We start from the raw sequence: 13,517 nt of genomic DNA on the forward strand, positions 1-13,517 counted from the left end.
GAGGATCTGGCAGTAACTAATCCAGTTATACTTTTCTGTCACCCGAGGAAGATTGTGGAGCCCAGTAGAAGGTACCTGGTAACTCACAGGGATGTTTCTCCTCTAATTTTTGCAGTGTGCTCACTTCTCCAACCCCCCCCATCTCCACCAGTAGCAAAGCACTGGTTGTTGAAAGATTGATGACTTCACTTTTCCAGTCGTAGCATATGTTTGCATGTCTGCGAGCAAGAAACACATGAATCTCACACAAACTATTGGAATTCCAGCTCTGGGGACTGACAAGTAAATATGAAGTCTCACAGTATTTCATAGAAAACCCACAAATCTTATGTTTGCTGAGCTGAAGTTGATCCTTTGAGGCATGAGCCAAGGAAAACCTCTTGTATTATTTACACCAAGATTCCTCCGAATTCTGAAGCTTGATTGAGGAGTTCGCGCCTTGTAAACTCCAAGTTTCCCAAGAAGCAGCCAGAGGCGCATAATCTTTTGCTAAGCTATCCATAAGGAGCTCTGGTAGCTCGGGTGAATCAAGTGTGGGATAACAGATTACACTGAATAAAAATGAAAAAAACCACAGTGACAAAATAATGTTATAATATTAAAATAAATCAAATCGTACACTGCCATTCTGATACAGAATTTTTTGCACAGCAAATTTGATACATATACAAGAAGTCAGGCAGCCTATTACAATAAACTTCAGGGTTCCTTTTTTCTTTAATATAAACTACATCTTAACACATAGTTTGAGATGATCAGGTAGTTTTACACCAATTCAAGTAACAACAACTTCTCATCTTAGAATGCTAAAATAAGAAAATCTTTTAATGCTCTGAGTACTGAAATGCTTTGGTTCCACCTGCCTCTTTTTAAAAGTATAAATCTACTGGTTAAACCTTTACCCTAGAGGTGCGCCTAACTTAAATAAAATTATATTAATAAAGATACAAAATGCAATGTAAATACAGCTCTTTTGGCAATTCTCATATGCTTCACACTATGCAGTTACCCAGCTCTCAGTTCAATTCAGGTATTCCGAAGTGTAAAGATGTGGCCAATTTTTTCCAAAACCGGCTACAAACTTGGATTTTTTTCATTCTGGGGTTAAACTGGAACCATGGAGCCCACACAATGATTCGGGAATGGTCAAGCCCCTGCTCTAGCAGATGTTGTTTGGCTACCCCGAAACAAAAGCATCTTCCACCGCGGGTCCCTCCTGAAAACCTCGGCCACAACAGCAGCGTCTCATCTCCAGCTGATGTTGGTGAGGCAGGAAAGTGTGGTGAAGGGTTTCCCCTGGCAAGTACCCTTTTTATTCCGTCACAACAACGAGAGAACGAAAACACTGAGCGGCTCTTTGCAGCGCAGAAAGAGTCCCTGCTAAAAAAAGACGTCTTCTTTCCTGAAGGCGGGTAAACACCTGAATCTGCTGTGCGCAGTCCGTAGGCAGGCCAGGCCCGGCAGGCACGGGCAGCTGTGGTGTGTCCGCCGCCCCGAGAAGGGCACCTGGGGACAGAGCAAGGACATCAGTGACAGGCAGAACGGCTGGCAGCAGGGGGGATGGAATGGGAGGAATAATGGGGATGTGGGCAGTGCTGCCCGTTCCCAGCCAGAGCTCCCCGGGAGCTGCAGCGCGGAGCGGATGGCAGAGGCAGCCCCGCTGTACGCCCTCGCCCGTCCGGAGCGGGATGTTAGCGGTCCTGTCGCTGGGTAAATCTACATCTGTGATGACACATATCCTCCGTTTACTCCTGTTTCATAAAGGAGTTTGTTGTGAAACTACGCTGGCCTTTAACATCACGTTTTGTGGTGCCGCTGTGCCGGGCTTTCTGCGTGCCCCGAACCCTGCCTTGTCACACGGCCCGGGGCGACTTCAGCATCCCGTGGTAAACAGGCTGGAAGGGACCTCTGCAGGTCACCTTGCCTGACCTCCCTTCGAGCAGGATCCTTGTCACCACAGGGCAGAGGTTTCTCATTTCATCCCACCCTCCTCCAGCCGCATTGTGCTGCAGGGAGCACATATGGAGTACATTAGACAAATTTAATCGTGCCATGACATGCACATGTACTGACACTCTTCAACAACTTGGTCACAAGCTCTGTCTCCTACAGGATCCAAGCAGGACAGCCCAGTGGGAAATGTCTGGGAGCTGCGGTGCTGCCAGCTGCCAGCGCACACTGAGCATTCCCTGGATGCAGCAAAGGAGGCACAGAAGTACAAAGCCACTGCTACCAGCCAGGCAGGCAGCCCAAATTCCCTCACTTCCAGATTTCTGTGTGGCTTAAGCCTAAAATTTTAATATTCCAAGATCTTCTTGTGTCAGTGTACAAGTTTATCTTTAAGAAAGTCCCACACCCTGCTCTGTGCACGGTACCAAGCACCGGCCTGCCTCCAGTGACACTGGGTCAGGAGGTGGCAGAGGGCACACATCCCCTGCAGTGCCCTGGGCCAGCATCGGCCTCCTGCCCAGAGCAGCCCCAGGCATGTCCTGGGTTTCCCCATGCCACCCACCACTCTGCTCCAGTGTGAGCAGAGAGGCAACAACCACACACGTGCTCCCCATGGGTGTCACACCTTTGGGTGCCCACACACAGCCCTGCAGCAAATCCCAAACCCTGAGCTCTCGGCCTTCTGACAGCTCGGGTGATTTGTGCAAAACATTCCCCTCACTGAGAGGAAATGTTCCTTTCAGCAGGACTCCCAAACCTCACCTGACCCTGCCTCAGACCCAGCCTGGAAATTCCGGATGGGATTGCTAATGGCATCAGTCCATCACCATCTTGCTGTTGAGAAGGAAACCAGAAGTTTCCTAGAACCAGGACTGCCAGCCATCCCCTCCAGTTATCTCCTGGCTCCTCTGGGTGGCCCCGAGGTGCCATGGCCATGGTGGTGCCTGCTTTTGACCTATCCTGCAGGTAAATGAAAGGGTTTGGTGATCAGGGCACCCGGCTGCTCCCTAAACAAGTATTTACGAGAGAGGAACCACTGAGCACACCCTCCATCCTTAAAATAACCCCATTTCACGTTCTATAGTAAATCAATTTGCTTTGTGTTTCTTAGGAAGATCAGTGGGGTGAAGAATAAAAAAATCTAAAACTGATTTCATAAAAGTTATAAACATCAGTGACTAAGTCTGGGGTGGACAGGCATCTTCTCTGATTGTAATTATGCAGGCTTGAAATATATCTTGAAATATATCAGACAGTTTAAATTATTGCCCAGTAACAATAAGCTCATAAAACCCTCTAGAAGACAATTTCTCTTATTCTAATTCCTGGTAATGAAAGAGCCCTTACAAGAAAAACCTGCTACATTGCATAGTAAAAATGACAGTTTGGTACCCAATATCACAGCAGAAGTTTTAAAAATTTAACTGCAATAAAATAGAGCCTTAAGCTTACTAATACTGAGAAAATAAACTAGATACTGAGCTGAGAAGCCAGGCTTTGGAAGAAACAGTGAGAGAGGCAGCTAACTAACTGCACATTTATGCTCTGGATTTATTGCCTTATATCTTCCACTTGTGATGACTCTTGGGCTGTCCTCTTCCCTGAGGATGCCTCTGAAGACCACCAGGTTCTCAAGTTCCCTGGTAACATCCCATTCAGTCTTTTGTGTTTTAAATAAGCAGCTTTTTTTCCATACTGCATAACAAATACATAATCACACAGCCTTAAATAAATGCACTTGTTAAAATCACTGTATTAATAGTACAGTGTGTCTGTATCTATGTATATTTACATATATATTTGAAATTAATGGGTAGAACAGAAACAAAGAGAGCCCATGGGGATTTTTCTCAAGTTCAAATGTTCATCAACACCTTTTCAACGCGCCAGGTGTCCCAGCACCAACTGGTGACATTTTTAGGCTCGTGACAGGACCTTGTCCACTGCCACTGGGGTCGGTGGCACTTGCTGTGTTCCTGCTCTCACCAGCAAGGACTGGCAGGGCCGGGCTCGGGAGCTGCTAACGCTGCCTCGGATCACGTAGCAAAACAAAGCAGCAACAACAAACTAATAAGAGAACAATCTGGGAAGCATGTAGTGCTTTCATCCTCCGATTCCCTTCGAGCATAATTCTGACAGTAATGCACTCCCTTATGTAGGCAGCTTCATCGCTGTTCCCTTGCAGATGCAGGCTGGATATTGTAAGGATTGGGAAATCTCCCTGCCCTCCCACCCTGAGCTGCACAGCTCAGAACATTCCCCCAGGCCTCCCGGTGAGGTACTCACTCTGTGACTCAAGGGGTGGCACTCATCTCCCAGGTTTCCCATCGGGGTGCACATCCTCAGGCTGCGGATCCAGAGGCTGACGGCGCAGCACATCCCGCCTCCACACTGCTGGTCTCGTTCGCAGGCCTGGAGTCCAACACGGCATCAACAAATTAAATGGAGAATAAATGAAGGCCAGAAATAGGTCAGATCAGGGGCTAGGGAGCTGCCTCTGGCACCCCTAAGTTATCATGGCTCATTAAGGCTGAATAATGAGATTTAAGGCTGATTTACAATAATTGCGTCTCCCATGGGTTGAAACGTGCAGGCTCCTGGCACATTTTGGAGTGGAGACCAGGTTGTTTAAAGCCAGGACCACACATGGAGCTGCTCTGGGCCAAACCCAGGACCGTCAGTGATTTACAGTCCCAGCTTCTGAGCACTGACAGACCATGGCATGTGCCGCTCGCTTTCCCAGCTCCCAGATCCGTGCCAGGACCAACCACACTAAACTCATCACCAAAAGTGTCACCAAACCAGTCTTATGGAGAAGCTAAGGTAGGAAAACATCCATTAATTTAATGTCTTTTAGGCATCTATTCCTTCTAACTTTTTATGACGATATCATGGTTGTGAGTGCCCTTGCAAGACTGCATGATAGTTCTGTTAGAGAAGTCCAAGTGGAAGTGGCTAAAACAGAGGTTTAAATATGGATTCTGTGGTTGTTATCTAGAATGATACATAGCTAAAAGAGGTCTTAGGAAAAGCTTTGCATAAGCGTTCACATCCAAAAAAAAAAAAACCAAAAAGCTGCTGTGGTAACATTCCCCTTCACGGGAGGCAAAAAACCCCACAATTTTAGCCACTTACCCAATACAGCTTAGATAAGCAAAAACCAAAATGCAAACTAGTGGGTATGTTTTCAAACCCACAAACCATGAAGAGTAATTGACACATTAGGGTTTGAAAACAAGGTACTGTACATCTTTCAGTTGCTTTTTAATCAAAAGCTTGTATAAATTTAATGCAAAAACCAGTCTCCTTTCTCCAGTGAGAAATGCTGTCAGTTAAAGGTTCTGATTACACCCCGAGTGTAAGCTTGATTAACTCACTGCTCTGGGTGTCTGACAGCAGCAGGGAGAGACTGAAGGCCCTGGTCAGCACTACGTAAATGGGAAACTCACAAAAACGTATGTAAATGATGATAACAGCTCTGGGGAAGGCACATATCAGAGTAAACATTCTCTTGAGGGAAAAACTCACTGATCTGACCTTGGGATTTGCATGACAAATGACTTCAGACTGTACTCACTGGGTAAATATTGCACTGACCAGCAGAAGCCAGATCAAAATACACGTGTAAGGGTCAGTCAGCAGTTAGGGAAGAAGCTGTTGCGTTAGGATCACTATTGAATAGAGTGTGTGACCCAAACAGACCCAAACACAGAGCTCTGTGCTGCAGGTAAACCCAAACACAGAGCGTATGTTCTACCAAGCAAGAGTCTTGAATGTCTGGGCTGAAAGGTTTCTTTCCTAAACTCACACACACACATATTTACATCTGGCAGAACTTTCAAGGCTCCCTTTCCAAAAATGTATGACAAGTTTTGAAAATATTCAACCCAAGCGTTCCTGCCCACACCTTATCTGCGATGTGTAATTCCTGCTGCTACTCCTAAACTTCCCCAAACACCACACGAGCACCTCATTTAAACACAGTTTTCTGGAAAATCAGCCCAAGAATATGTCCCAGGTGAAATGCCAGCTGCAAAGGCAACAGGTGTCAGCACAAGAACCACCACTGAAGTGAGGAAAGTTTGAAAAAAGCCCTTAAATTGCAAAAGAAAAACACATTGTAGGCTCAGAGGTTGGGAAACACCTACATCAGCTCTCCTTTGAGATTTGTCCGTTCATCAAAAGCCAAAAGCCAAAAATGCATCAAAATGGTTTAAGCAGAAATGCTCAGCAATAGTTAATAAAGTTACATTTTCTGCTTCTAATCTATTTTTACTTTTTGAATCTGCCTTGTCCTTGATTTATTATTCAGTGCCTCACAATTACTTTATTTAATGGATTAATTATGCTTTAAAGGTGTAGCCACAACTCTAATAACAGATAAACTTCCTCTCTGTTGCTGGGAACGTTTCTACTTAAAATAAACTTTGAATTCTCAAATATTAAAAAATTCCTTCACATTCTCTGCGCTAAAAAAATAATAATCATTCCTGGGAACTGATCTGACTTCCAGAGAAATGCCCACGAGCTGTTTCATGGAGTTCAGGGGTCTGGAAAGGGAGCCTGGACACACGGAGAAATCCACTGCTGTGAGTGCAACTTCTGGTGGTTACAAAAGATATGTAAGCTCTCAAAAGGAATGCAAGTGCTGAGTTATTAATCCAAAACAAACACTTAAAAAAATCATTTTACTTAAAAGTGATGCAATGCTTTGGGTTTAATAACGTCTTTAGGAAAAAGAAGTGTTTTCACAACCAGAGTGAATCTTGAGCCTGAAAAGAGCAACAACAGAGAGTTGTTTGCAAAAGGGTGTCTATTGAAGGGAGAAAGCAGCACACTCATAGATAAAGAAGAAAAAAAAGAAAGCAAATGGCATTTCCCGGGGATTGTAATCCTGCCCTGTGCATGGATGGCCTGGAGGAATTTGGGGTGCACAGTGGGCAGTGCACAGTGAGGCAGACCTTCTCAGAGGAGGTTTGGGGACAGCTGGGGCTGCATGGGGAGAGATGAGAGACAGCTCCAGCCCTGGAAAAGCAGCAGGAATCTGCACGCTCCTGGACCAGCCTGGAGACACCCCCTCCCCGAGTCCAGGCATCCCTCACCCCAAAGGAACAGAGACCCAGGTGTCCTGGCATTGCCCACCGCAGAGACTGACCCATCCTGGCATCACTCCCCGCAGAGAGACCCCCAGGCTGTGATACCACTGAACCCAGACCGACCCGCGGCTCCGGGCATCCCTCATCCCTGGAGAGACGCCACGTCCTGTGCCACTTATCCCAGACGGACCCCCAAGCCCTGTCACCTCTCATCACCTGCCACTCTTTTCCTTCCCATGTTCCCGTTATCACTTCTCCCAGCCCCCACCATCCATCACCACGCTGGACACCGCTCCGTCCTGGCATCGCTGATTGCGGACAGAGCCCCGCGTCTCGGCAGCGCTCACCCAGAGAGACCAGCTCGGGCATCCCTCAGGGCAGAGCTCTGCCCTCTCTCCGGGCGCATCCCTCATGGCAGAGCGCTCCCCTCTCTCCGGGCACCCCTCATGGCAGAGCGCTCCCCTCTCTCCGGACACCCTTCAGGGCAGAGCGCTCCCCTCCCTCCGGGCACCCCTCATGGCAGAGCGCTCCCCTCCCTCCGGACACCCTTCAGGGCAGAGCGCTCCCCTCTCCGGGCAGATCCCTCATGGCAGAGCGCTCCCCTCTCCGGGCACCCCTCATGGCAGAGCGCTCCCCTCTCTCCGGACACATCCTTGGAGGATCCCCCAGTCCCGCTCTCTCTCCCCGCGAACAAACCCCGACTCCCGTGCCCGCTGCCGATCCCTCCCTGTCCCGCAGCCCCGGTGCCCGGTCCCGTCGGTGCCGTCGGTGCCGGGCGGCGGCGCTCACCCCGGTGATGACGGCTCCGTGTCCCGCGGCCGGCAGCAGCGCCAGCAGCACCAGCAGCACCAGCAGCGGCGGCAGCGCCCGCGGGGCTCCGCGCAGGCTCCGCATGGTGCGGTGCCGCGGCCCCGTCGCTCCCCGCGGGCGCGGTGCGGCGCAGCGGAGCCGGGCTCGGAGCCGGCCCGGCGTTATAAAGCCGGGGCTGAGTCACCCCCGCCCGGCAGCGCCGCGGCCGCTGCGCGCACACACCGCGCCCAGGTGCGCGGCCGCGGGCACGGCCGCGGGGGGGGCCGCGCAGGGATGGGGCCAGGCCGGGGCCGGCTGAGGGGACGACTCACGGCGTGTTGGGGACGGCCCGCATCAGCTTTTTGGGGACCTGGGGGTAAGGGGTAAAACAGCACAGCAGTTCTGGGGGAACATCCCGGGGTTTGGGGGGACATCCCGCGGTGTGGCTGAAGGATTCCTCACAGCAGGTGAGGAGGGGTCGTCCCAGGGCTGGCTGGGGTGCAGCCTGTAGCAGGTACTTGGATGTCCCGTAGCAGGTCTAGGGGTTCATCCCGAGGCTGGCTATGGACATCCCACAGCAGATCCGGGGGCAGGGAGTCATCCAACAGCAGGCTAGGGGGGAAACATCCCACAGCATACTGGGAACATCATGCAGCAAGTCGGGGACAGGACACAGCAGGTCTCGAGGAGATCCTGCAGCAGCTCAGAGCACATCCCACGGTCGTAGCTCACAGCCACTGCAGCCAGCATGGACCAGTGCCCTCTGCTCCCTGGCCAGCTGCAGACCCAGACTCAATGTTGCCCCTACTCCCTCTGTGAACAGAAACCACCTGTAGCCTTCGAGCCAGCCTCTGCTGACACCTGGCAGAGCTGTGGGCATGGCTGTGGTGGAAATGCAGCCTGTCCTCATCTTGTCTGGGGCAGAGCAGCATCAAATGTACCCCACAGTCCAAGTAAGGACCAGACCAATCCAAATTCCTGCTGGAAGCCCAGAACCCCTTTGAATTCCTGTTCTGTGGTTCTCCCCTCCTTGCCACAGGCAGTCCCTGTCTCTGCTGAAGCCATCCCAGCTCCCATGGCACCCAGGGGCACAAGAGGAGAGCAGCTCTCATCTTCAGCAGGGCTGGCTCCCACCAAAGATCCATGAGAGGACAGTGAGGAGAAGGAGCACTGGGAGCAGAGAGCCCCATTCCAGAAGCAGTGCCCCACTGGCTCCTCTCAGCACAAATGCCAGGCCATGGTCTCATGGTCTCAGTGAGCCCCTGTTTCTACATGCACACCCCTGAAATTCAGTACAAACCAAGGTCTAACCACTAACGGTGGTACCTCTGGGCACTTCTGTCCCCTGTGGGAGGAGGACATCACTAAAACACATGCAGTATTTCCTTCCCTTCTTCTCTCACTCCTTTTCTTCTCTATTTTCCTTAATTTTCCAGCTCTTTACACTTCTTTTTTGCCTTTCTTCTCCCTCTTAACTCCCTTTTCCTCTGCTCCTACTTCCATCTCTCTTCCCTTTGTTCTCCTCCCCTCCTCCAGCACGTCCCACTCTCACAAGTAGGTGCCTTTTCCCCCAGATTTTTCAATTTACATTTTTGTTCCAGTGGGGAATGCTGAGCCTTTGCAGAGCCCACATTTCCCTGAGCTCTCAGCCCTCCTCTTTCCTCGGCTGGGGCGAGTCTGAGCGCAGCTGGAGGGGAGCAGGGATGCACCAAGTGTTCAGTCCCGGTCAGGAGCTGTCGAATCGATTCCTTGGTGGCCTCCTCTGGGGGGGTCATTGTGTCTGGAGGTGTTTTCATTGCAAAACGTGGCCTTTTTTTTGGTGCTTAGGGTTATTTTGTACAAGTGTGCTCGAGACAAATATGGGCTGGGTAAATAGGGATTTACTCCGGGGATGCTTTAAAAGCAAATTGGGATAAGCCAATTTTGACGTGAAATATTAAAAATAACTGGGATGTATCCTTAGCTGTTGTAAACTCATGTTGCTGCCTGAAGCACTGGCAGTTTAAACCAGGTGAAGGGATTAGCTTGTTTTAAATTCTGTTTGTATCCTAGGAACTAAAAATGAATGTAAGCCAGGAATGATTATTTTCACAATCTCCAGGTGCCCAGAACTTTCAAAAACAAATAATCACTTTCAGCTCTAAACCTCCTGATCCTCTAAAAACACTATAGAATTGAGGGAAAATAATAAGGGCGCAGGGAAGAATTTTGCGCAGGTTTGTGTAGACTCAGTCAGTTCTTATAAAAGCCATTTGACATAAAAAGTATCATTTATGAAATGTTGTCAGTCCCGAGCCTGGAAGGGCAGGATCACACATTACAATGCATAATGTGTAATGGGGATGCTACAGATTTAATAGAAGCCACCCTAATCTCAATATTCTTACTACCAACTTGTGCTAAAACTGGTATGCTATCAGAAGAGACCTTTCACATCCATATGGTCTTTAGTTGATTACAGAATTGTAATGAAATATTAATTAATTCCGATTAAATCATTCCTGTTATTAAAGAAAAGGTGAAAGTTGAGGAGAAGACTTTTCGAATTTCAGTGTCATTACAATTGTTTTACTGCAAAAGCAGTAAAAATATACAACGTGTCTTAAATGTAAATCCTCACAGTGCCCATCTCATGAATGCACCAGAGTTTCAGATATTTTTTTATTACTTTTATTTCTTTGCTTCACTTTGAAGAGTAGCCTCACTTTACTTTTCTTCATTTAAAAGGTTTTTTGCACAGCTGGGTTTTTACTGAACAAATTCATTCTGAAATATGTAACACTTCTGCCTGCATCCTTTCAGTCTTTGCTGGTACAAGACCAAGAGCAGCCTGTAGGACACCTGGGGACAGCACAGGGCAGAAACAGCTCTCCAGCCTCTCTTACTTTAGCACAATTAACGCAGAGATCATCCCCACGTAAATGCTTGTCCACTGACACTCCTGATACTACCCTGGTGTAAAGGAATCTACCCCAGAAGGACTTTTTTCCTTCCACATGGGAGCATCCAGCAGGAGGATCCAGTGCAGCCACTGTGGGCAAGGCTTCGGTGGAGCTCCAGCCTTGGCTGTGCTTGGGAAGGTTCGGCTTCCTCCCAGGAGGGAACCCCAGAATTCCCAGTTTCAGATCAGCCTCCACAAATGCCTCCACAAATGCACTGAACGCCTTCCACCATCAAAATTCTAATATCAGGATTAGGGAACATCACTCTGAATTAATCACAATACTTTAGGTTTGACCCAGTATGATAATGATCGTACAAAGTCCTGAGTTGCTTTGAGAATCTGGAGTGAAATTCCTGCTTTTAGCTTTCAGTGAGATTAGTTGGTCTCTCTGGTTCTTCTCTAAGCCTCAATTTTACTGAAGACTGTCTATGAGTAGGCATTCAAATAATTATTTGGCCTATTCAAGTGATAATGCACTCCAGAGTTTACAGAATTTTGAAGACTAAGAATGTGAATACATCAGCTATCTGAAAAGATAATTTTCTCATAAAAGAGATGAGAAAAAGCATGTAATGCGAGACAGGAGAATTATCTTTTTGCCCTAAAAACTCTCTTAATAACGACAGAATCTAATTTGTTTAATCTCTCACGCTGTGTATCCAAAAATTGTCTTGATTCAGCAAAATGGTGAAAGTTTGCTGACTCTTGTAGAGGAAGAATGTATTTATTTGTATCAGATATAAATAAATGTATAGTCCAGGTGTAAAGTTCACCCAAGGTATGAAAGACCTCAAATCAGTTGCCTGTAGTGCCTGAAATAACCCCAACACAAAAGTCATTCAAGAATGAATTTCTAAGCTGAACCCTGAGTTGGTATGTAGTCCTTATTTCATCCAACATTTCTGCTTTAGGTCAGTAATTAATGTTTAGTGGAGGCTGAAAGACAAACAGCCTGAGACTCTTCTCAATCGTTCGTCTTCTCTCTTGGGGTCTGTACACAAAGCAGAATAAACCATTTCTGCTGACATTAATTTGGGCCCCCAGCATTTACTCAACCGCAATTTATGGTTTTTTTTCAGTTGCAAATATTTTTGTAAATGACTTCTGAGTTTCCTGCCTCTCTCTTCTCTGATGTGGCTGGAGTTGGCCAGTGCCTTCTCAAGTTACCAGCAGCAGAGAAATGGAAGTTTCATACCTGCAGCCCTGACTGAGACTGTAAAAGCCAGCTGGGGTCTGAGGTGTGAGTGGCTCAGCAAGTCTGGGCACCGCCGGTGTGATGCTGGATCACACAGACAGAGGTTTGCATAATGGGGGGAAAATGAGCTGTGAGACGCAATTCTCACACGTGGAATTGCCTTTGGAGACGTCCGTGGGGCTGCTGCTTGCGGGAACTTGTAGCATTGGCTGAGAGGTCAGCACGTTTCTGCCCTGGGATGGGATGCAGGTGAGGAGAGCAGCAGCATCCACGCACCTCACGCTCCTGCCTGGCCTCTTCTGACGTCAAATAAACTCATTTCTAAAAAGTCTAAACACAACTGCTGATTTGGGGATCAGAGGCACTGTTGTCTGAACTCCTACCAAATCAATCCGTAAATTTCATTAGTGAGTCCAAAATGTAGAGAATAATTGCATTTTAAACTAGCACGTATCTCAAGAGGTATCAAGCATTGACTTACAACAATGAAGACAACTTCCCTCAGCAAACCACTCCAACTTTTGAAACCTCATTTCCTGTTTGAATTTCACTGATCTGGACCAGCATATGATATTAAGCCCTCTAATATTTGGGAATTTTCACTTCCATGTGTAATAAGCTGGGAACAAATCCCACAATACCTGTTTCACTACACAGCAACATTTTTGTCACCAACAAGTGATTCTGGTAGCTCGTCTCCATGACCTTTCCAACAGACCAACAAAGTTTGCAAAGTCTCTGGCAGGATTCCAGGAATATTGTCATCCCCTGGGAACAGGCACACTATTTCTATTCTATACAATTCTATACGCTATTGTATTCTATACAATCTTGCAGACCAAGTCGACTATCAGTGTATAAACCAAAATATAGGGAATGCACTAATAAAAAATGAAACAGATTGACAAAGAGCTTCAGCATTAAAAAAGCACCCACAAGTGATTTTATTTCTGGGGTCAGACCAGAAACAGTTGTAATGAGCTGTGTTGCAGCGATCTGTTCCCAGTGCTCCTGGTGTCTCATTAATCTGCTTTTCAGCCCTGCTGTTGTCACAGTAGTCCCTGAAGAACCTTATGTAAGGAATAAGATGATGGTTCTGCAGCATGTTAAAAAAGAGCATTTAACAGATAAGTGCTAATGTTCTAGATTAGGGATTCTCACTCTCTTACTCTGCACTGGCTCATGTAATTGCATGAATCACTTTGATTGCGAAGCACACGCTCTCCCGTCAGCTTAGAGGGGTTGAAGTGGAATATTACAGAGTCTGCTCAGGAAACAGCGCTAGAATAAGAAAAAGCTGCAAACATACCACAAAAACTAACAATTTCTAGTTACTCATGAAATTTTCTCCTTTGATTTGCACACAGATTTTATTTAGACTTTTGTGCAGACATGACTGCGTTGGCAAAATCCAGGGCAGCGCAATTCCGAGTGATTCAGCAGGAACTGTGGATTTATGTGATGGGCAGAGACTCAATGCCTTTCTGTAATTTTCAGATATGTCTTTTAAAAAAATGTAGAGTTCCTGCCAAGAAGATACAGA

General features: G+C 47.5%; 1 protein-coding gene across 2 annotated transcripts; it reads right to left on the reverse strand.

Annotated features, from left to right (window-relative positions):
* Positions 1–577: 577 nt before the first annotated feature.
* Positions 578–7,940, reverse strand: PROK2 (prokineticin 2). Of its 2 annotated transcripts, none has more exons than XM_040076352.1 (3): positions 7,836–7,940; positions 4,237–4,362; positions 578–1,506 (listed from the first exon to the last, which is right to left on the reverse strand). In XM_040076352.1, exons 1-3 carry the CDS (start codon positions 7,938–7,940, stop codon positions 1,381–1,383), a joined length of 357 nt encoding a protein of 118 aa, XP_039932286.1. In that variant the 3' UTR covers positions 578–1,380. The 2 variants fall into 2 exon arrangements, with proteins under 2 accessions (XP_039932286.1, XP_039932287.1); XM_040076353.1 differs by lacking the exon at positions 7,836–7,940 and adding an exon at positions 7,394–7,503.
* Between the last annotated feature and the right edge of the window lie 5,577 nt (positions 7,941–13,517).

The sequence above is a fragment of the Hirundo rustica genome, chromosome 12, assembly GCF_015227805.2.
Source record: "Hirundo rustica isolate bHirRus1 chromosome 12, bHirRus1.pri.v3, whole genome shotgun sequence".
Classification (NCBI taxonomy): Eukaryota; Metazoa; Chordata; class Aves; order Passeriformes; family Hirundinidae; genus Hirundo; species Hirundo rustica.

Bases quoted from the DNA above. Each gene is read 5' to 3' on its own strand.
- PROK2 (XM_040076352.1), bottom strand. From the start codon at position 7,940: ATGCGGAGCCTGCGCGGAGCCCCGCGGGCGCTGCCGCCGCTGCTGGTG. The intron at 4,363-7,835 runs GTGAGCGCCGCC...GTTGGACTCCAG, and splicing joins ACGGAGCCGTCATCACCGGG to GCCTGCGAACGAGACCAGCA. The intron at 1,507-4,236 runs GTGAGTACCTCA...CTCTGTCCCCAG, and splicing joins GCCACCCCTTGAGTCACAGA to GTGCCCTTCTCGGGGCGGCG.